Source organism: Carcharodon carcharias, chromosome 5 (assembly GCF_017639515.1).
Source record: "Carcharodon carcharias isolate sCarCar2 chromosome 5, sCarCar2.pri, whole genome shotgun sequence".
Lineage (NCBI taxonomy): Eukaryota > Metazoa > Chordata > Chondrichthyes > Lamniformes > Lamnidae > Carcharodon > Carcharodon carcharias.
In genome coordinates this window covers 74288935-74312534 of record NC_054471.1, presented here as the reverse complement: position 1 = coordinate 74312534, position 23600 = coordinate 74288935, and the positions used below count along the sequence as shown (strand labels likewise).

At 45.7% G+C, this 23600-nt stretch overlaps 1 protein-coding gene across 2 annotated transcripts in view; it reads left to right on the top strand.

Moving 5' to 3' along the window:
- LOC121278460 (collagen alpha-1(XXI) chain-like) overlaps positions 1-23600 on the top strand; it is a 468271-nt gene that overhangs the window by 225734 nt on the left and 218937 nt on the right. For both annotated transcript variants that reach the window (XM_041188910.1, XM_041188909.1), the window contains 4 exons: positions 13829-13882; positions 19591-19644; positions 19734-19787; positions 19883-19936. In XM_041188910.1, coding sequence (XP_041044844.1) covers positions 13829-13882; positions 19591-19644; positions 19734-19787; positions 19883-19936 — 216 coding nt within the window. The remainder of the gene's footprint in view (positions 1-13828; positions 13883-19590; positions 19645-19733; positions 19788-19882; positions 19937-23600) is intronic.

Sequence of the window (23600 nt, the reverse complement as noted above, 5' to 3'; positions counted from 1 at the left end):
GTGGAAAAATAAGTTACCTTGTTTTTCTTGTCATTACTATTTGAAGTGCATTTGACACAGATTTTACTACAATTAGCGATGGTGGGGAAAGGTTAAGGTGGGATGGGTGGAGATAAGAGGCCCAGAAACAGGAGAAGCACCAAGGCCCGTAATTTCTGGCACTGGCCTTGGCACTGCCAGCCTATATTGTCTAAATTGGGGATTCATGTTACGTTTATGCATACTCAGATTTATAGGGCAGTATTTTACACCAGTGGGATTTTCAGTTCCGCTGAAGTCAGTAGGAAAGACAAAAATGGTCCAGAAATATGAGGCAGTATTTTCTTTCGGGGGTGGGTGGGAAATGGAGATCGGGGCTGTGTCGGGTCTTAATCACAGCCCCAGGGGATCAGTCACAAACCCTGATTTTCAAGGGCCAGGCTGATAATTGGCTTGTTGGGTGGCCAATTAGTGCATGCGGGGCAGGAACAGAGACTCTAAAGGAGCAGGCCTGATTTAAACAGATCATGGCACCCATTCCTGTGGCTGCCCTTTCATTGCATTACCTGCTGATGGAAAGATGTCTCAGGAGAGGTAGCAGTCTGCTACCCAGGACAGGGGGACCTGTCCTTTCGTGGATGTGGACCTGGAAGTTCTCTTTGAGAGACAGGAGGGTGGTGCTTTCCTAGTGGATGTCAGTGGAAGGCCACCCTCCCAAACCACGCAGGCTGGATGGCGCTCGCTAACAGACAGAGTGTAGTATGCAGAAAACTAAGTCTACTGTGGGAAGAGGCACAATCACCATTTCCACACTGGCAAGGTGTATGCAACACTGAACCCTCAGGAAGGCCTCTAGGTATTCACCCTCTAGCTGTGGAGCCTAAGGATGCATGCTGTTCCTAAACATTGGAGGAGTGTATGCCCAGGGCACTTATGATCATTGACTTTAACAGGCAGGAAGACGTGTTCCCTACCTACACCTCATAATCACAAGGGAAGACGGAGCAATGGACATTGCCAGGGTCGCTGACCATGAAAAGTCATGCAAGGCAAGATGGGCATCCGTGGTGGAGATGGTGACTAGAGAGTGCAAAGCATACATTAAGGTAATGCATTGCCCTCCATCCACTCCACTACATGCTGCATCTCCAAGGCTAATTCTCATGATTTCTTCTTGTGTGTTTCACAACTCCAAAGATAAGGCAATAGGACTGACTCCATCACCATCATCGGGCCAAGCACATCTGGAGCAGAGGTTGGACCAAGCCTGATCACACTTTACAAGCACACCCTCGCACATGATTAGATAGGGTGACACCAGGTGATGAATACGTCATGTGTTCATAAGGAGGTGCCAGAGACAGAGGCAGAGGCAACTGTGGGAACTCTCCTTTGGAGAATGGGGGACAGACATAACCATGCTCAGCTGGCCACAAATGCAGGGTCTCAGGAATCACAGGAAAGAAGGCTGTACCTAGACAAGCAGCAACAGCTAAGATCCCACATGTTGGAGTTCCCTGAGGCAATGTGGGATCATGGGCTGAGAATGGAGGAGCTCATTCAGCCCAGGTGCACCACCATGGTTCAGGGATTCAAGCACAAGAGCTGCTCCATTGACAGAGCGGTCAACCTGATGGATATGTGGCAGAACACAGAGTGCATTCAGGAACTGCACATGTCATGCCACACTATGTACTTTGACTGGTCAGTGGCACTGATGGCCCAGGGACATCTGGATGGATACTGTAACCATTCTATTATTTAATGCCATATGCCAACAAGTTCCTATATGAAGAAATGTCTTCTCAAGCTCTCTATTCACCATGTGACAATTTAAAAAATGTATGAAGCATACTGAACACTGAATTAGGAAATTCAACAAATTAGGAAATAATTCGGTCTGCTGGAGTGATTTAAGTTTAGCCTTCTCTATTCCAACGGAAATAGTTCCAGTATCTAAATTCCTACCTCATAAAAATTGCTACTGAGTCTTTTATTAAAGCCTATATCAAAATATACAGAACCAGAACTTGCAGCTTCAACTATATTGACAATTATTACATTATGTTTTCCATAAAATAATATCTTGAACAGAATGGATAATTTTAAGGAGAATGACTGGGAATCAACTCATGATATAAGCAGTGGGGCAGTGTCTTGATTGCAATTGTAATAATAGACATGTTACACTAAAATAATCTTGTATTCATGTTTTTCAATATTTCAATCTGTTTCTGTATAATTGAAATAGTTTTGTTGAGGAATCTTTTGCTTAGAAATTAGAATGGGATCTTCAAACATCTAGGGCTGGATTTTCCCCTTTGTGGCAGGAATCGCGAGTCGGGCAATTTCCCAATGTCACGATCCTGCCTTCTGAGTGGCCATGCCCACCCAAGCTATTTTAATGGCAGGGTGGTGGGGATGGCATAGAGTTGGCACCACCTCCTCCCACAGCAGGCCCAAGGCGGGAACAGAAATGGGCAGATCCCGAGGCGTGCAGGTTAGAAGGCCCACTTAGAAGGTTCACAGGGACATTGACCTAGTTCTGAATATGAATGTTAGGCATTCTAGCCCTCACACCTCACCCATCTCCACGCCGCTTCCTTACTCCCCATGCCCCTCAATATCCCCATGCCCTTTTGATACCCCCATGCTCCCTCCATACCTTCATGCCCCCTCCATATTCCCATACCTCCATGCCCCCTCCACATGCCACCCCCCCTCCCCCATGCCCACTCACCCAGTGTCCAGTAGGGACAGAAATCGTGAGCCTGATAACAACATCGGCAATCTTTGAGATTTTCATGAAACAGTCAAAATAAGCCAACAAACATTGAAAACCCTCCTCCAAAAACCTTAATTGTCTCATGAGCTCATAAAACTGTCAATGAACAGCCACTCCATTTGAAAAAGTCAATCCCCTTAAGTGCTCATAAAACTATCAAGATAAACAAACAGCCACTCAGAAACATAGGCTGGGACTTTCTGCTCCTGTTTGCATCAGGCATCATGGCGGCCTGGAGCGGAAAATCTCAGGACATCGCAAAAAACTGTTTTACATCATCGTAAAAACAGTTCACGATCATCAGCTCCTTCTGCTCTTGGTCAGTCGTGTTTCCCACTCCTGAACGTTGGGAGCATAATTTCCAGTAATTTGCATCTAATTGTAATGCTGGTCACCAAAATCATCCCCCCATGCTGGATCATGAGGCCATGCTGACCTGTTTCACAATGGTACATAAACGACATGCACCTGGCAACCTACACTTCGCTCCTCCATTCAAGGACCGTTCGCCTACCTTGGTCTTGGGTAGCACTCGTGTGACTCAGTATCAGACTTCGATGGCAGCGCCACATCGCTTTCGGAGGGCTATCTCGAAAGTGTGATCCCACCAGTCCAGTGATAAAGTGGAGGTATATTCTCAGTGGCTGCAGGACAAGAGCTGGCTTGACAAAGGGGTAAGTGGCCTCAGGCAAGTTCAGAGGCTCCAGGATGAGGGCTGGCTTGGCAAAGGAGGAAGTGGCCTCAGACAAGTTCGGAAGCTGCAGGGGGAGAGCTGCTTGGCAATGGTGGGAAGTGATCTTAGGCAAGTTCGGAGGCTACAGGCCGAGGGCTGCTTGGCAAAAGGGGAAGTGGCCTTGGGCAAGTTCAAAGACTGCAGGGCGAGAGCTGGTTGGCGAAGGTGGAAAGTGACTTCGGGCAAGTTCGGAGGTTCCAGGGCAAGGGCTGGCTTGGCAAAGGGTTGCTGGGGGGAATGCCAGGATGTCTGGGAGAGGGGGGTATATGTTTAACAGTACAAGTGACATCATGATGTTGAGGGCTGAGGTGGAGATGGGGCATAAGCCCCTGCACCTCAGAATGTCCATGGACTAACTAAGGGATATGCAGCACAAGAGCAATGGGATCAAGGGATACAGGAGGGATGTGAGAGGTCTATGAGGGAGGGTAATCTTATCATTCAGTTCCTCAGTGACAGTGGGGGTGGGAGGGGTTTCTGTTCTCACACAGGGAGGGTCCAAGCTGCTCTGGCAGCTGGAGTTCTCCACCACCACCATCTTGCTACCATCCATGATTGTGCAGATGAGAGGTATCATGAGACCAAACTCTGCTGCTGGGGGTTCTGCAAGTGCCTTGGATGCCAGCTGACTGCATTGGGGAGGTGGTGGGGGGTTGGGGGGGCGGTGGGGTGGCGATTAAAGGGCCAACCAACTGAACTGTGCATTCCAACATGAGCGGCCAGGCACAGCTGAGAGATGTTAGTAGTCTCTCAATGACACTGCAAGAAATCAGCAAACTGAAGCAACAATGTGCATTCATGCAGCACTAATCGCGCAAACTGGCACTAATTAATCTCCTGGGTTTAACCCCTTTCTAGCAGCATGGGCATTTCCCCACAGCGATGATGAAGTTAAGTGCAATTGAGCAACCTGATAAGCCTTTGAGGCGTGTTGCATTATTGGTGCTGGACGGTTCCAAGAAGATGAGTGTCGGGTCACCCTCAACATCTTGCATAGCCTGTATAGAAATTAACGGTCCCATATACTCCAGACACTGTAGTCTTATAGTGCTGTGTATAAGGATGACAGTGCCTGGGCTAAAAGCAGCACATCCAGGCACCTGGCCAAAGCAGTCTCATCTCATGATTTGCGGGAGGGTGTGGGGGGTGGGGGGGTCACCTTGATATGCACACCGCATTGTAGATCATTTATTTGGCGAGCATTTGGCGACACAGGAACCAAGGCCATTAACGCACAGTCACTCATGAATCATTGACACAAAAATTAGTATTGCAGATGAGTCCTGACTCCTGTGTGTTTCTCATTTATACTGCAGAGACGATACCACCAGGAAGATGGACCTGCATTCATTGCTGCCTGCATAATTGCAGACAGAAATGAGAGAAGGAGACGATTGCAAAGGAGGAGGCTGGTTTGCCAAAGGCAGGGGCAAAACATTGAAGACCAAGGCCCAACAGTGCCTCCTTCAGATGCAGAGGTTCAGGGAAACAGTAATATCATGCATAACACCTAGGGTGTACCGACGTCTACAGATGAGTGAGAACCAATGCCAATGATGCCTCCGCATGTCCAGGGATCTGGTAACTAATTTGCCACATTCTGCACGCATTGGCTCCGCGTGGACTCAGACGACATCCTTTGCCAGTGGCTGCAAAATCAACAGCCACACTCAAATTCTACACCACTGGCTCCTTCCAGGGCTCAACTGGGGATCTCTGCGGGTTCTCTCAGGCATCCACACACAAATGCAAACATGAGATTACAGAAGCCCTTTTTGCCAAAGCCCTCAATTGCATTAACTTCGACAGAGATCAAGCACGCCAGGACGCCAGAGCACTGGCCTTCGCTGAGATTTCTGGGTTTCAACATCTGCAAGCTGCCTTCAACTGCACTCATGTGGCTATCAAAGCTCCCTGGCACTGCAATACATAAACAGGAAAGGCTTCCACTCCGTAAATGTGCAGCTGGTGTGTGACCATAACAAGCAAATCCTACAAGATTGCACCAGATATCCAGAAAGCACCCATGACTCATATATCTTGAGTAGATCGCGAATCCTGGAGATCTTCAAGGGACCACACAAAATTCAGGTCTGGCTCCTCATGGACAAAGGATATCCGCAAAGGATGTGGTTGATTATGCCCGTGCTGCAACCACAGACTCCTAAGGGAGAAGGTACAACGAGGCTCATGTCACTACCTGGACATTGGTGGAGTACAACATAGGAATGCTGAAGATGCAATTCCAATGCCTGGTCAGATCTGGTGGAGCACACCAGTACACACTATCCAGAGAGTGTCACAGATCATCATAGCTTGCTGCATGCTACACAACGTGGTGCTGCAAAGGGAGGACGACTTTCTTGATGACAAGATGGAGGAGCTGCACATCTCCTTGATGAGAAGAACCGCAAAGGAGATGACAGTGATGAGTTTGAGGAAGCCATTGCTGCAAATAAAAAGGCCATAGCTCAGCCAGACAAGGGAGGCATGCACAGGAGGATAGTTGCAAGATTCCAGGAGGAGGATAATGAGGTGGAGTGAGCATCCTGTTGGAAAAGTGATCTGCCTGAGGGGCCGATATGAAGTGAAGCATTGCAATTCCTACCATCTCAACTCTGCACTTCAAAATGAGCCCCAACAGGCTCCCCTTGGCGTTATCCTCCGAATGTTGATGAAGGCTTGGAAACATGCTTCGTCGCTGAAATGAGGCGCTGTCTGGACGAGGGTGCCTTGCCAACAAAGGTCCAAAGGTGCTGAACCATCAAGCATCTCTGCAGGATTCCATTCACGACAGCAGCCTACACGATGCAGGAGCCGATACACTATCATGAGTGGCCTCGTAGGTGGCAGCCTTCAATTGGACAGCAGTCCTCAAGGCGATCCACGTCCAGCAATGTGACTACGCATTGAGCTATGTCGATGGTACAACTGATGGGTGAGACTGGGGCCAATGCAACTGAGAAGGTTTGGCAGATCTCAATCCATGCACACATGACTCAGTCCTCTGTGTCACCATCTTCTCAATCCCATTGACATCCACTTACTCAGGGATGATGGCATTCATGATGTCTTGTCAGCTTACTATGGATGTGGACTACCTGAGGCTGATGGCATTCAATCAATTTCATGCCAGCCATTAACATACCTCCTCTTCCACACACTCATTGTGCACTCATGGGTAACACTGGCCTTAGCGATTTGAAGGCTCTCTGATATCATGCTCTCAGGGTGATGCATAGTTTCCAATATAAAACACACCAAAGTTTCAGTTTTATATTTATCATTCCCATTTTTCCCATCCACATCATCTGAAGGTACGGCTGGCGGCTTCCAATCATGCTCAACGGATCCATTGCCCACCAAATGTGACTATTTCCATGCAGCACTAGTGACCACAGTAAGTGGTCAGGTGAGGGGATGCACAGTACTGCATCCATACATTAAAACTATAGCTGTGTGGATGCAACATATACATACTCCCACTATGACAAATGCTCAGGCCTGTAGATTCCAGCGCAAGTTTGGCTGAGAGGGCCAGAGTCTCGTACACTTAAGTTGAAAAGCTGCTCGCACTTATTGCACAGCTTATTAGATGTAGTCAGGAAGTCACAAGTGCGGCTGCCAGACAGGATTGCTCAGTCCCTTACAATATCGGGTCATGGCATGGAAACCCTGGCAGATGACAGAGTGCATGGAGTTCCAGGACATATCACCTTTCTCCATGTGTTAACACTTCTGTCCTTCCACACTACACCTTCACATTTCAAGCATGCGTATGACTTAGGAGAACAAGTCTGCCTCTGTCATCCATGGGCGGGATGAGAGGGGTGAGTGGGGTCGCGAGTGGTATCTGTTAGATATTTAATTGTGAAAGTTACTGACACTTGCCTGTGTGAGCAGGAATACTTCAAAACTCTTCACAGCTGCTTGGACAGGAATAACAGCTTTCAGGTCAGGACTCTACAGTAAAGATCATTTTTGGGGCCTGCAGGTTTCAGGAAGCCTTCCCTTAGCCTGGCGATGGGAGTTGTGCTATCCACTGGAGGCACCTCCTCTGAGGAGGAAGTGAGGGCCAGGAAGGGGAGGAGGCCAGGAGTCCACATTCAGTCTCCAGGGGAGCCACCATTGGGAGGAGAAGCGCAGACACAAGGGGCGCAGGGCCAACAGGAAGTCCAAGGTGGAAGAGGCCGCAGAAGACGCCATTATCCAGCTGCCAGGGCATACAGGTGGCAAAGCAGCTACCTCAAGATATCTGAGGTGCAATGCAGAAGGAGGCTCCGTCTCTCAAGGGAGACAGTCATCTCCATCTGTCAGATGATAGCCCCTGAGATCTGCGCCAACTGTGTGGGTGAACACCCATGCCAGTGATGCTGAAGGTTACAGCTGCCCTCAACTTATTTGCCTCCAGCTCTTTCCAGAGGTCAGTGGGTAATCTTTGCGGAGTACCCCAGTCAGCTATCCACACTTGTGCCAAGCAGGTGACAGACACTCTGTTCAGGCATGCATTGACCTTCATCTACTACCACTGGGACGAGGCCAGCCAGACAGAGTGAACCAGAGGCTTCTCAGCAATTGCTGGCTTCCCCTGCGTCCAGGGTGCAATCGATTGCACACGTGGCCATCAAGGTGCCAGCGGGTGAGCCCGGTGCCTTCGTCAACAGGAAGGGATTGCACTCCTTGAACATGCAGATATTGTGTGATCACAAGATGCAAATTCTGCAAGTCTGTGCAAGGTACCCAGGCAGCTCGAATGACGCTTACATACTCAGACACTCCCTGTTGCCGAGGCTCTTCAGTGCTCCAGCACGGCTGGATGCATGGCTGGTGGGTGACAAGAGCTACCCTCTCAAAAGTTGGCTCATGACGCCACTTCGCCATCCAAGAACAGAGGCTGAGCAGTGGTACAATGGGAGCCATGCCTCCACAAGGGCTGTGGTAGAGAGAACCATCGGTCTTCTCAAGATGCGCTTTCGATGCCTGGACCATTCAGGGGAATACTCCAATACTCCCCAGATCGTGTGTCGCTGATGGTGGTTACATGCTGCGCTCTCCACAATCTTTTACTGGGAAGGGGCGACACAGTGGACAAAGAAGATTAGACGCAGTTGCTCCAGCTGCACACGATGAGTCCAGCAGTAAGTCAGAGATATGCATGCACAGGAGAACGCTGAGGGGGTAGATGCTAACCCAGGCATAATCCAGGGAGGCAGGGACACCTGGGAGGCTTTAATCCAAAAAACTTCAGCTAACCCGCCACAGATGGACCTCCAACATATGCCAGGGCTGCAGGCTCCATACTTGAAACCTGAGTTCAAAATCTGCCTGGATAGGAACATTAACTAAGGGCCTTGTCAATAGAGCTCAAAGTCAAACAACTCACTCATAACATCATGGGTTCCCGTCCACCTGCAGAAATAAGGAATCGCCCTGAGCCATGCTTACATATCAAAATTTAATGACATAACAAAATGAAGTTCAGATAAAAAAAAGGTGTTGCACATCACTCCAAGTGGTCATGAACTAATAGTGGGGCAACATAAAAGCACCAGTGAGAAACCCATAGTGTGCCTAAAGTGCCTTAAATTTACGCTTATGGATGTCACGTCTAGGTACTCCCCCCCGCTGGCACTGGCATCTTAGACAGCCTACTCACGTGCTGTCCTGTTGGCTTCAATGACCTTAGCGGCCGTCCTCTGGCCCATGGAGCATTTGATGGCCCCGCCTGGGAGGGTGCAGCCAGTTCCACAGCTGGCATCTTCCCAGTCGCCGCAGCCTCATCGGATGTCACGGTCACTGGCAGAGGGGTGGAGGAGCTGCTGCCCTCATCCGGAGAGCCCTGGGCGCATGGCGCCTCTCCAGATCCGTGGCCTGCTGCTCGAATGGAGTCATGATGGTCAACTGAGCCTGGCGGAATTGTGTGCAGTCTTGTCCTGAAAAGGAGAGGAGAGCATTGATTAGTCCAGCCTGTACCTGGATTCCTATCGCATCCCTGCCAACCCAACCAGAGTGGGACATTGCAGGGCTCTCGTGCTTTGTCACTTCACAGCTGCCGCACACTCACACAAAGAATCCAGGGCTGACTCCTTCTTGCCCAAAATGCTGCCTCCATCACATTTGGCAGCACACAGTCCAACCTTGCAAATCAAGGAATCACAAGCACATGGAAAGCAAAGGCCAGCAGATCGAAGTTCCAGCACTATATCTAGGTGCAGATCCTCGAGTTTGCCCCCAAATCTATACTCTGGGTGTCAGTGTCACACATGCTGTGGGTGCAGAACCCATCTCAGCACAACCCTCTCAGGGTGAACTAGGCATGGGTAATATCTGCTGTCCCACCTACTGAGGGAAACATGCCATGAAGGATTCAGTGATATAACTGCACTCAGAGTTGTTGGGGGAGGGGAGGGCAGCGCCTTGGGAGGAAAGGCTGAAGGCTGCATTAAGTGACTTCTGCCAACATGGTACTTACCCTTCAAGAGCGCAGGAGGTCGTTGAATCTCTTGCGGCACTGGACCCATGTGCGTTGCACCACATCATGGGAGATCACTGTCTCAGCCACTTCCTCCCAGGCGTGTATGGTCAAATGGGGAAGCCTCCGCTTCCCATCCCTCGTAGGTAGGACCTCCTGCCATGCTGTCTCCTCCTCCAGGAGGGCAGCTAGACACTCATCCAAAAAACGAGAGGCACACTGCCCTGCCGCCCTCCCCTCCGGCCTGGCTTGCCCCGCTGCCCTACCCTCCGGCCTTGCCTGCTTCGCTGGCCTACCCTCAGGACTGGCCTGCTCACCAGAAGCCATCTGGTGAGCCTTTTTACTTGCCATTGTGAGCAGCCTTGCAAAGGTTGCCAATGCTTCATTTAAACAGGCCGCCGGGTCACCACTGGACCCAGCAGTCAGTGCACTCCCACCGCTGCCCACCCACTGCCACTATCCTCAGGAGTCGCGCATTACGCTGAGCAGACCTTAATCGGTCCGCCCACATAAAATGGTGGCACGGATCCTGGTGCGCCCGCCTGCCCGTGCCTGCTCCCATTCGGCCCGCCCGACATGGGGAAAATTACCCTCTATGTCACACAGACAACACTGCGAAGGAGATGACCCTGAAAAGCATTTGAACTTCCACAAGAACAGATAATATGATGGGCACCTCATCACTGCTGTTGGAAATTATATGAAAATGGCCAAACACTGTGGTGACATGCAACCAGATTACACAAACGAATGTCCCTGATCATGACATCTGCAATAAGTGGGGGGAGGGACCATGGTGTATCACCTAAATGACTGCAACACAGCTCTTAATAAAAAGGAGGCAAACACAAAAGGAGATGTGGAATAGGCCATATTCTATTTACAGTTTTGCACATTATATACATCTTGTGATCATCCAAGCCACCGTTATGCTCCTAATATTTCATAGTTTTTTTAACCCTAATGCTAGGTCTTGGCGTACCCCCGACATCCACAGCAGAGGTTGAGGCAGCCTGCTGACTGCTACACCCAAGGCCATCCAGGTCTTGGGGACATCCTCTGGAGGGACTAGACATGGAGGACCCCAGCCTGTTTTAGGGTGTCCTACTGTGGGCCAGGTGCACCCTCCTTGGCCTGTGGAGCTGGAGCTGATGGGGTCACAAGAAGAGGGGATTTGGATCGGATGGACATTCCCAGTGTCACCTGGGTGGTTGGTGCCAGGGTGTCTAGCTGCTGGACCTCCTCCCTTTGGGTGCCCGAGGGTCCTTGGCTGATTCCTTGAGGAGAAGGGGAAGCTGGAGTGAGGTCAAACTGCCCCAAACCCCTCTTGCGTTCACACTGTTGGAGGCCATCAATGGCTTCAGCAATGGATTGCAGCTTGCGCAGCATTGCAGGACCAATGTCCTGGACCAAAGTCTCCATGGCGACTATCATCCTGCCAATGTCAACCTCAGTGCATTGGCATGATGGCGCGATCATCTCGGACTGAAGGTAGACAGACTCCTCCATCATCCCTTGCAATCTGAGGAGTGTAGCTGACATCCCTTCCTGATGTTCCCATGATTATCTTTGCAGCTCCAGCAACTGATTGAGGACCTAGTCCGGAGGCTTAGACTCTGCAGATGCATGGCCTCCAGCAGTCCTCAGAGTGCCAACAATGTTGAATGTCCCTGCCTCCGCCTGCTGTGGACCAGTTTGGGTGCTGTAGTGACCGGATTGTGATCCCCAGCCTGCTTTACATCTAGGTCCCGCTAAGGTGTCAATGCGCTGGTGGAGGGTATGGGGGAGTGCATGATATGTCTTCTATCTGCTGTCCTCGGGGTCCTCATCCGAGGAGCTCTCAATGCTAGTGCCGGAGTCCAGGTTGCCTGGGGGTGTCAGGTTCATGACAGATGTGACTAGGAGAGAAAGTAGAGATTATTAGCACATGGCTGCCACATAACACACAGAACAGTGGACTCAGAGTAGCATTGTTACAGGGAGATCTGGTGCAAGATCCCCACGTGGGTGCTTGCCACCAACTTCACTGTCGCTGCAGGAACAGTCAACATCATCTCTGGCCAGCGTGATAGCTCTGTTTTCAAAGTCACTCAGACCCTTGATGTCCGCCACAACACCGCGCCCCCCATCCCTCCCAGTCTGGGACCTCTCCCTTTTATTGTGCACGATCTTGTCCTGCAAAGAGACAAATGGAAAGTTTGTAAGCAAGATGCATGGCAGGACAGTTGAGAAGGATGTCTGGCATTTGAGGTTAGTTAGTGGAGCCATTGATGGAATGAGGACAAGATGAGCAGAGGGGATGGGGCCAGATGGAAATGTGAGGATGTGTGTGAAAGAGTGAGTGGTGATGTCCATTAAGCTGGGAATGAGTGAGATCCCTGTGGATATGTGATGGACTTGTGAGTGTGAGAGTTGAGAGTGATGAAATGGTTGACTTACCCTGGCGGAAGAGATGAGATTATTAGTCCTCTTTCAGCACTGGATAGCTGATCTCTTCTGGGCTGCGTTCGCACTCAAGACCGCTGCCACTACTTCCCAAGCTGAAATCATCACGTTGCTGCCCTTCCTGCAGCCAGAGCGGAGGTAGAGAACATCACGGAGGGCTTCCATGGCACCCAGCAGGTGCTCAAGTGAAGCATCACTAAATCTGGGGGCAGCACTCTTCTTTGTCTGTGGGGCCATCTCTTCAGTGGAGCGCTCCTGCACTGCAAGCATTGTGAAGTGTGCATACTGTGTCCATTTAAATATGGCACCCGCATTGAGGAAGCAGTGAGGTCACATTGGGGATGACGAACCACGGCCGCCAGCCAGCGATCCAGCAGGTTTCATGGGCATGCATTATTAATGAAGTGTGTTGGGGACAATACTGCGTGAAAATCTGCCATTGCAGCTGGCAGGATCAGTGCCAATTTCCCTCCCCGTTACCGCACTTAGTGCAATTCTGGGATGATTCTGGCCATAATCCTATTAGCTACTCATAGACTGTCAATGAAAGCTCACAGTCTCCTTGATAACTATGTCAAAATGCCCTATTGATCTGAATCCATTAGTGGGGAGCTCAGCCAAGCATTCATAATTGTATTCTATTACACAACTGAATAAAAGCTTTTGACGTAGTAGAACATTTGAAAGCTAAACAGGTGGCTGGACTGTTGATCAATTAAAGACTAAAGCACAGGGACTAAATGACATGTTAAGATCTTAACCTCAATATTGTTGAATGCAGAAGAGAACTTTATCCAAAGGATTAAGTACTCTAATGCATCTGAACACTTTCACAATACTTCAGCTTAATGATCACTTACCATTTAAGAGCAAAGCTTTATACTCAATCACTGCATTAAAAATATACTTAAATTATCATACAGCATCTAATTAAGACATGTGAACAACTTTTAAACTTAGCTGTAAAAAAAATTCCCGACTCCAGAATAGGCTTCCCCCATGGTTCACGAACCCTCTGTCCTGATGTGGTTCAGACAGGCCAACTCGCTGAAAATTTCAATCTCAAGAAGGTACAAAATTGTGATAGACAGCAACATGGCAGTCCCAACATCTGTTTTGCCACACTTCTAGCATCGGTCAAAATGGTAGCCCGTGGAAATTAGGCAATTTACCCTGCCCCTCTTTCCGCGCCCCCTCCCCCATCCAATGCAGGTTTGTCTTGCGTCAGGATGATAAAATCTAGCCCCTGGCATAAATTATTCTTAGCATCATATACATAGTTTAGTGTGTGAAATGTACAAAAAACTGAATTAATCTGTAATCATGTTGTAAACTAGGAAATGATTTGGTCTTTTGTGTGATTTAATTAAAAGCAGTAAGTTTAATTTATAAAATCATCTTTTAATTGTGCTAGGGTGAACGAGGAGTTTCGGGGTTTCAAGGACTACCTGGAGTACAAGGTCCAATGGTAAGTAGTGGAGAAAATTTCTTAATCCTTTTATGTTGGAGGACACTAATTTAATATGTTTATGTCTGTAATGTTACAAAAAGTTATATTGCACACTGGCAGCTTAACCAATCACATATAACTTCTCTAGCCTCTTGTGCTTGGTCTGATTACGGCAATACTAAAATTATTGGCTTCAGAAATTGAGGTTTGGCCTGATAACGAAGTATACTTTCTACTATTGTCAGAGATGAAGCATTTAAGAAATGGGAACAGAAATAAGTATGGTTCCTTGTGCCAGCCCTGCCATTCAATATGATCATGGCTGATCTTCAACCTCAATTCTACTTTCCCACCTGGTCCCCATATTCCTGGATTCTCTCAGATTCCAAGAATCTATCAATCTTTGCCATGTATATACACAATGACTGAGCATCCACAGTTCTCTGGGCTAGAGAATTCCGAGGATTGGCATCTCACCTATGAAATCTCATGGTTTCAGGTCAAACAACAGTTCAAATAATCTCGGTTCACAAGTTACTACCCCCACCTCATCTAGCCAGTCAATAGTCCTCCATCTTGAACATCATTTGGAGGAAACAGTTCTGCATAGGTGGACTTCAAAATCCAATCCCAAGAGTAGGATGGATCCCACCCCCACACCTGCCCATGGCCCAACCCCACATGCTCTGTGCGGGCCCGACTCCGGACCCCAACCCCTTGAGGTCCGAACCCCGGCAAACTCGACTCCACCTCCAGGCCTGACCCCTCCACAGCCCCACTGTTCCGAACACCCCCACCACATCCCCCGAAGCTCAGCTACCATCCCATCCCCATCAAGGCCCAAAACTCACCCATTCCAAGGCCTGACACCTGCACCACCCAGAGTCCAACACCCCCAGGCCAGACAACCCACCCCCGCCCCATCTGAGATCAGACCCGCCCCCCGAGGCCTGACCCCCCCAAAGGCCCAACACCCCCACCCACGGACCAACCCCCCCATCACCCAAATCCTATCCACTTACCCTAGACTCTCACCTTCTCCCTGACCTGTCAATTTCAATGGACCTTTAAACTTACGGCTAGTGCCGTAAAAATGAGCACGTCCTACTTTACTTCTGGACTTCGCACTGGGCTTTGGGGATGAGCTGCATTGCCTGGACCTCGCCCAGCCTGAGTCGGAAGGTTGGGCGAGACAGGATCAGAAGAAAAATCACTTAAGTAATTGGACACAGAGTGGCACTCTGACGCTGATTTAAAAGTCAGTTAAAACTTATAGTCAGATGGGAGAGGCAGTGAATACAAATACATACCGTAGTGGAAGAAGAACACTAATTATATTGACAAGGGAAATATGCATTGAAACTTTCAACTTTGGGATGGGCAAAGAGCAGGAGAAAAGGAAGAGGCAGCCAACACTTCTCCTTAGCTGTCCATGATCACCTCAATCGACTACAGTTTTACTAAGCACAAGCCGAAATTCCTATTCTGCAACAGCCATTCGCCTTAATTTCCTTCAGTTACTGACCATCACAACATCCTCTTAGCCTCAATACTGAAATAAAAGCCACCACAAAGCAGCCATTCAAGCCAATAGTATTCAATAAACTATTCCAATTCCATACAAAGTTAAATGAATCACAACACAAAAGCAAAAACAGCAAATCTGAAAATCTGAAATAAAATCGGAAAATACTGGAAATACTGGCAGGTCTGAGAAGAGCGACAACAGAGTTAAATATTCAGGTCACCAATGTTTGCCAGCCCCATGCCCTCCGTGAAGGTGAGGGCATGCAGCTTTAATCCCTCTACAGATGTGTCGATAATCCTGCTGAGCTAAATGCAATAGTGGGGTTTGGAACTCAGCCATGTATTCACAATGAGATCCCAATGCAGAACTGAATAAATGAGCCCTCCAGAGGTCAATACATTAGAGTCTTTCAAGTTGCCTGACCATATGGCCAGCCATCTGTTCCTTTTTTTTTCAATGGTTCACCAGATGAAGTTTCAAACAAAGAAGTCGTGCATCTGTTCACCTTTTTTTCAAAGGTCCAACAAATATCTGGACTTGAAATCAATGTAAAAGTCAAAGCACAATGTCTAGATGACCCAAATAAATTAGATTATCAGTACTATTGAATGTGTAAGAACACTTTATCTGCTTGATAAAGTTGTCTAATGTATGTGGACACTTACATAATGCTAATCAATTTAATGACCATTTAGTTTTAAGGACAGAGCCCTCTGATCAATTGCTGCATTAAAATATACTTAAATCATCATGCACCACTACATTATGACATTTGAAGTTGGCAAGAGCTTTACACTTACCTGTCAAAAGGTTCTCAACTCCATAACAGGTTTCCCCTACGGTTCATGAACTGATTACCTGATGTGTTTCACACAGGCTTCATGAACCTATCTGCCTCATTGAAGATTGCAATCTCTGGGAAATTCACAATTCAGGCAGGCATTTAAAATGCTGAGCAACCAACATGACTTTGAATGAATCGGGTCACCGTCCACCACAATTTCAGCATTGGTCAAAATAGTGGCCAGCAGGAATTGATCGAAAAATTTGAAATTAAGGTCCCCCACTCCACCTCCATTTTCAGCTGCCCAATGCAGGTTTGTATAGCTTCAGGATGGCAAAATCAGCCCTTCAGGCTCAGTAGGGCAGACTTCTTTTATTTCAGTAACATAGATTCACAGCATATTATCACCAATCTGTTATCTCACAAGGGTTAAATGCACTGTCCTGCTTATTGTGGCACTAAACTGTAATTATCTGTACCCTAATTGGGTATCCTGTCACTGGTAAAAATTCTGCTGGCTTTTATTGGAAACTACCATAGTAACTATATGTAAACAATATTGGAAATATATCAATGATATCTAAAATTCAGAAACCAACGGACACAAACAGAAGGGATAGTTACCAAAGGGAAGGGCTACATGTTGATATTCATGCAAGGGAACAAGTCTTAGTTTCGTCAACCAAAAATCACAGCACATAACATAAAAAAGTAAATTCAAATTATAGTTTTCTATATAGCCAAAGTAACGCAGATGGACGCGAACCTAATGGCGTCCCCAATCGGGGCAGCACCACTATTTTACGTGGGCGGGCCAATTAAGGCCCGCCCAGCGTGATGCTCGCCAGGAAGTGCTGAGCATTCCTTGTGCAAGGGGAGGGTGGATTCCCTGAGTCGGGACCTGCGCTCTTTCGTGCCTGTGCAAGAAAGAGCACAGAAATCTCCCTGAGGCACAATAAAGAAATTAAAAACTTTTAAAACATGTCCCCTCATGTGATAGTGTCACATGAGCTTGGACATGTCAGTAATTTCCTTTTAAAATGTTCATTGAATTTTTAAACACTTTATGAAACCTGATCTCGCCCGTGGATGATATTCCATGAAAAATGCAAATGCCACCTGGGCTCTTCACCTGCCCGCCAACTTAAGGTTGAACAAGCAGCTCATTTAATTATTTCAATTAGTTTTTAACTGGTCTTAATAGGTTTTTGACAATTTGGCAGGCATGCAACTGAGCCGGTTGCGTGCCCATCAAACTGAAAATCTAAATGACGCCCGCCCAACGTCACCATGCATCATTTTACGCATCAGCGAGCAGGCTCTGCCCCCGCTCGCCAACACAAAATTCTACCCTTGGCGTCTGTCTTCATAGCAGAAGACACAAATAACATAGCAGAAATAGAGGATAACCAAAGGGCTAATAAGAAGGAGGAATTTAAAGTAATTAATATCAGCAGGAAAAAGAGTTAGATAAACTTAAGAGACTAAAAAAACCAACAAATTCCCAGGAGTTGATGTTCTTAAATAGGTAGTTACAGGAATAGTGGATGCACTAGTTCTGATTTTGCAAAACTCACTGGATTGTGGAATGACCCCCAACAGATTGGAAGTTAGAAAATGTAAGACTGCTACTCCAGAAAGGAGGGAGCGGGAAAGCAGGGAACTACAGGCCAGTTAATCTGACATCGGTTTTTGGGAAAATGTTGGAATCAAGTATTAAGGGAGTCATAACAAAACACTTAGAAAAGCATAGCATGATCAGACAAAGTCAACAAGGTTTTACAAAAGAGAAATTGTGTTTAACAAATATATTAGTTTTTGAGGACGTAACTAGTAGGGTTGATAAGGGGGGAACCATTTGTTGTATAATTTATTGGATTTTCAAAAGACATTTAATAAGTTGCGACACAAAAGGCTATACATAAGATATAAGGCCGCATGGAATTAAGGATAACATATTAGTTTGGACAGGATGGAGAACAGAGGGTAGGGATAAACAGGGCATTTTCAAATTGACAGGCTGTAAGTAGTAGAGTAATGCAAGGATCAGTGCTGGGACCTCAGATATTTACAGTATTAATGACTAAGATGAAAAGACCAAAAGTAATGTGTCTAGGTTTGCTGGCAATACAAACATAGGTGTAAATATAATCAGTGTGGAGGACACAAAGAGGCTGCAAAGGGATATCGACAGGTTAAGGAAGTGGGCGGCAATGTGACTGATGAAGTATAAAATGGGTAAGTGTGAAGTTATTCACTTTGGTAGTAAGAACAGAAAGCAGAATATTTTTTAAAAGACATGAAACCTTTAAATGTTGATGTTCAGAGAGAAGGATTAGGGTTAGGGTTAGGAACACTGAAAGTTAGCATGCAAATACAGCAAGCAATTTGGAAAGCAAATGGCATGTTGGTATTTTGCAAGGGTGTTGCAGTACAAGAATAAGGAAATCTTGCTACAATTGTGCAGGGTTTTGGTGAGACTACTCCTGGGGTAATGTATGCAATTTTGGTCTCCATATTTTGGAAGGATATATTTGCATTGGAGACGATACAGCAAAGTTCACTAGATTGGTTCCTGGGATTAGAGGGTTGTCCTATGATGAAAGGCTAAGTAAGTTGGACTTATAGTATCTGGAGGTTAGAAGAATGAGAGATGATCTCATTGAACCATAGATGTGGCTTGACATGGTAGACACTGAGTGATGGTATCCTCTGGTTGGGGAACCTAGAACCCCGGGGCGAGGAGTGTGGGATGCTCAGTCTCAGGATAAAAGGTCAATCGTTTAGGACTGAAATAAGGAGAAATTTCTTCACTCAAAAGGGTGTGAATCTTCAGATATCTTTACCTTAGAGAACTGAGGATACTTAAGGCTGAGATAGACAGGTTTTTGGTTTTTCACGGAATCAAAGGCTAAAGGGAGCAGGCAGTAAAATGGAATTGAGGCAGAAAAATTGCCATGATCATATTGAAGGCAGAACAGGCTCAAGGGACCCCATGGTCGACTCCTGCTCATATTTCTTATGTTCTTAAGTAAGGCTGAATTATTTTTCCAAATATATTCAGTTACTGTAGCTTGTAATGTCTTACAGTGTAAGCTACCAATAAATAATTACACAAACATCTTCTAGAAATGAATAAACATTCCAGGATATTTACTAGCTGCATTCTGTTTATTAATGATGGTCTGTTGCTTTAGTTGAAAACATTTATGTCCTTTGAATTCTACATAGAATTACATATTTAACCAGAGTGGAATAGAAGCTTTTGTCAAAAAAATACATACACTGCAGACCTGAAGAAGCCTATTTAATGATGCTCTGCAAAGGAACAAATCCTGTTGAGTGATCTTATAATTTTACTGTTGAGGGCTGTTATTTCTCATTTGAATACTACACATTTTATTTGCATTTTAGGGTTCTAACGGATTCAAAGGGGAACCAGGCCTACGTGGTTTTGAGGGTAAAAAGGTACATGTGAAATCATTCAAAATTTTATTGCTTTAAATATATAAAATTAAATATTTAAAAACTGATACTAATTCAATTTTTTGTACTAGGGTACAAAAGGTAACAAAGGTTCTCATGGTTATCCTGGATTACGTGGACCTCCTGTAAGTTTAAACAAACTAATGTTTGGTGTTGAAATTTATCAGCGTAATGTGTACAGAATAGCACAATTACAGTAACATGTCTTTTCACATCATAGGGACCTCAAGGTGAAAGTGGAAAAAATGGCTTACCTGGAATTCCTGGCACAAAGGTTTGTGAAATTTGTAAATGGTTTTTATCCCTGTACTGTAACTGAATATTACTGAAAAGAGGGACATGTTGCCAGAGCTTTTCATCTTGCACTTATCAGGACCAAACACAAGAATGCCAAATTTCAAATGATCACAACAATTTATACCACAGGAGAAAAGGGGTGCTGATTGGTTGGCAAGTTAACCCCGAATGGCTGTAGTGTTGCCCTGTAAAAAGTAATGGAGAACTATAGGATCTCCATGCTTCTGGGTAATTCAAAAAAAGGCACAAGGTTTGAACATATTCCTTTTGTCTGCAGAGAGTGGGTCTCTGTCTATGAATGTATATCGTTTCTAGTAAGTGTAACTGATCCACATTATGAACTCAACTGATTATTTTAAATTGGTTGCTAGTGTACCTATTAGCACACTTAGGACTGTTCAAGTGTGCCCAATCATAGAATCACATCTAACAGTGGACGTTTTGTTTGGGTTTTTCAAGCGTGGTATGGTTGAGTATGATTTGTATTCTGCCAATTACAAATAGCTGGAAGAACAAAGAGCAGTAAAATAAATGTTTTATTAACCAATCACCATAGTGAATATATTTTTAAAAATTATGTCAGGTGAAATTGGCCTGGATTTTGCCATTGTACTGACAGTGATAGCAATTTCTGGCATTAGAACTTGCATGTTAAATATGGAAACCCAGAAGTTGCTATCAGTGATTCTCTACTCCTCCACAGGGTGTAGTGTTAAAGTTCGCATAGATGGAAATGTTCTGAAATCTCTTGAATTAATATGAAATTCCACTTTTATGCTATTAGTCTCACTGTAAAAATCTTTGAATAAGTTATACCCTGTTGAATGAGTTATAACTGGGTTTTTAATGGCACACTAAGCTCAAAATTATTGATAAACAACCTTTCTGGCCCGGGGAAAAAACCATTCTTATATTTGTAGAATGATCACCACAAATTTTTTAAATAATACAAAATTCTTTTTTAAAGTAAGATATTTCAGCTTCTACCTTAAACCCACGTGTATGTCCCAAGCTTCTTTTTACTGTCTGTAAAATGAATAAAAAATTGATATAATCAGTAGTTTTTACTTCCCTGTTCGCTGTCAGTACAAATTCTTCAATCCTCGTTTGGTAGTCCAGAACTTGAGCACTGCTGAAAAAAGAGACATGTTGAAGCTTTTCATTTTGCCCTCTTCAGGACACTTGCAAGAATATTAATATAAGGGAAAAATAACAATTTATACTGTATGTGAAGAGAGTGCTGATTGGTTGGCAAGTGGACTCTGATTGTTAGAGGTGTTGCCATGGAGAATGAACCAGTGATGGTGACTGACAGTTAACTGCCAAGCATTGTTTGAAATTTAAACCAGACAGCTTGACCCTGATTGGGCAAGGCATTGTCCTGAGGAATGAGTCACTTGTTTTGTTTAGCTGAAACAGGCACAATGTGCTTTCAGTCTGCAAACAGGATCTTGTGTATTAATATATGTAGCTTCCAATACATGAAAATGTGTCACACTACAAGCCTGACTGACAATCTTAAATTGGTTGTCAGTGTAACTATTAGTACATTGAGGATTATTTAGTAAGTGTTGTCCAATCGTGGAATCACATCTAATGTTGGACACTGTGTTTTGAGTTTTGTATTTACGGCATGGTTGGGTACAGTCTGTACCTTGCCCGCTGTGAACAGCGACTGGGAAATACTGTTTGATATGATCTGCCAGATTTTGGGTCATACGGCCTATGTACCTAGCATCACACTGGCACTGAAACTTATATACCACATTACTCATTTGTGTGATAGGCAGAACATCTTTTTGGCTTGACTGCAGCATCCTCTTAGTGGTGAATATCACTCCTGTTGCAACTGCATAGTAGCAGCATGAAACAACTAACTTCACATGTTGCTCAACTTTTTGAGATACGTTGCCCTTCCAGGGTAACCTGAGGTAGATTGGGCACTTTTCAGGGCCAAAGGTGATGGTCTTAGTCCCGTTCATGAGTGTGCATAATATACAGTGCAAAATGTTCTGATAAGGGTAGCCATTAACCCATAGGATGCATTTAATGCACCCTATTTCAGCATCAAGCTTGTATTATGAGCAAATGGCTCGGGCCCTATTTACATGGTTGCTGATAAGACTAATCTTATAGCATGTGGAATGCGTATATTAACTATTGAAGGAAGGCTTGCAGTAGGCTGTGGTAGAGAATCCCCTGGCAGATTTCTCAACTAGTACTTCATTTGACTGCTCCTTTTCAAAGGTGAACTGGGTGCAGAAAGATTAGGCGCCGCACTAGTGCCAGGCAATGACCATATCCAACAAGAGAAAAACTAACCATCTTCCCTTGGCATTCAGAGTATTACCATTGCTGAATCCCTCACCATCAACCTCGTGGAGTTACTGTTGATTAGAAACTTAATTAGACCAGCCATATAAATACTGTATCTGCAAGAGCATGTCTGAGGCTGGAAATTCTGCAGTGAGTAACACACCTCCTGACTCCTCAAAGCCTGCCTACCAGCTACAAGTTAGGAGTGTGATAGAATATTCTCCACTTGCCTGGATCAGTGCAGCTTCAACAGCATTCAAGAAGCTCGACATCATCCAGGTCAAAGCAGCCCACTTGATCAGCACCCCATCCACCATTTTTAAACCTCCCAGCACCAGTGCACAATGGCAGCAGTATGTATCATCTACAAAATGTACTGCAGGAAATTGCCAAGTCTCCTTCATTAGCACTTTCCAAACCCACATCCTCTACTACCTAGAAAAACAAGGGCTGCAGACACATGAGAACACGACCACCTGCAAGTTCCACTCCAAGTCACACATCATCCTAACTTGGAATTATACCACCATTCCTTCACTGTTCGCTGGGTTAAAAACCTTGAACATTCTCCCTAATAATACTGTGGGTGTTATTGTGAAAATGTTAAATTTCATGATGCTTATGATTTAGGAGCATAACCTTAGTTTGGAATTTGAGTTTTTAAAAGTAAGATAATGAAAGCGCCTGGTGGGAATCTGGTAATTAGACCTGAAGTAGTTGCCATTCAAAGGTGACCTGTATTTATTTAACAGGGTCAGAGTTAGAAGTGAGAAAACATTAAACAATGGATAGCCTCTTTCTAATTCTTGGTGGAGAAGAAATGTCTACAGTTGTTTCCATAAGGGGATTAAATTATTCATGTAATTTCCCAAATCAAAGTTGGAAAGCAACTGTAAACAAGGGAAGTTCTTTTCAGATAAAAGGACAGGTTTAGAAATTAAAGTTAATTAGTTAACATCTCTAAATGGGACACCCCAAGTTGACATTGCCATGGGGATAGGTTCCAAGAAAGTACCCTTTTTGGGTTTAACTGTTTGATTTTTCACAGAAAACAGACAGTTTACATCTAGAGCTGGAATGGCTTGGAAACAGGCAGAGAGAGAAAGCTGCAAGCAGCTGTAGACCCCTGAGCAAAAAGGCAGTGAAGCCCATGCTTGATCTGGGATGTCCACAATTCCGAATTGCTTAAGGAAAGTTAGATGGTCGCTTAGACAAATGCTACTGGAAGGACCCCAAGACATCTCATACCTCAGAGAATATAGGAACATTGAGGAGAATCAAAGTGAATCCCTGAGAGCTGTGGTTCACCTTGGTTTGTCCCATGG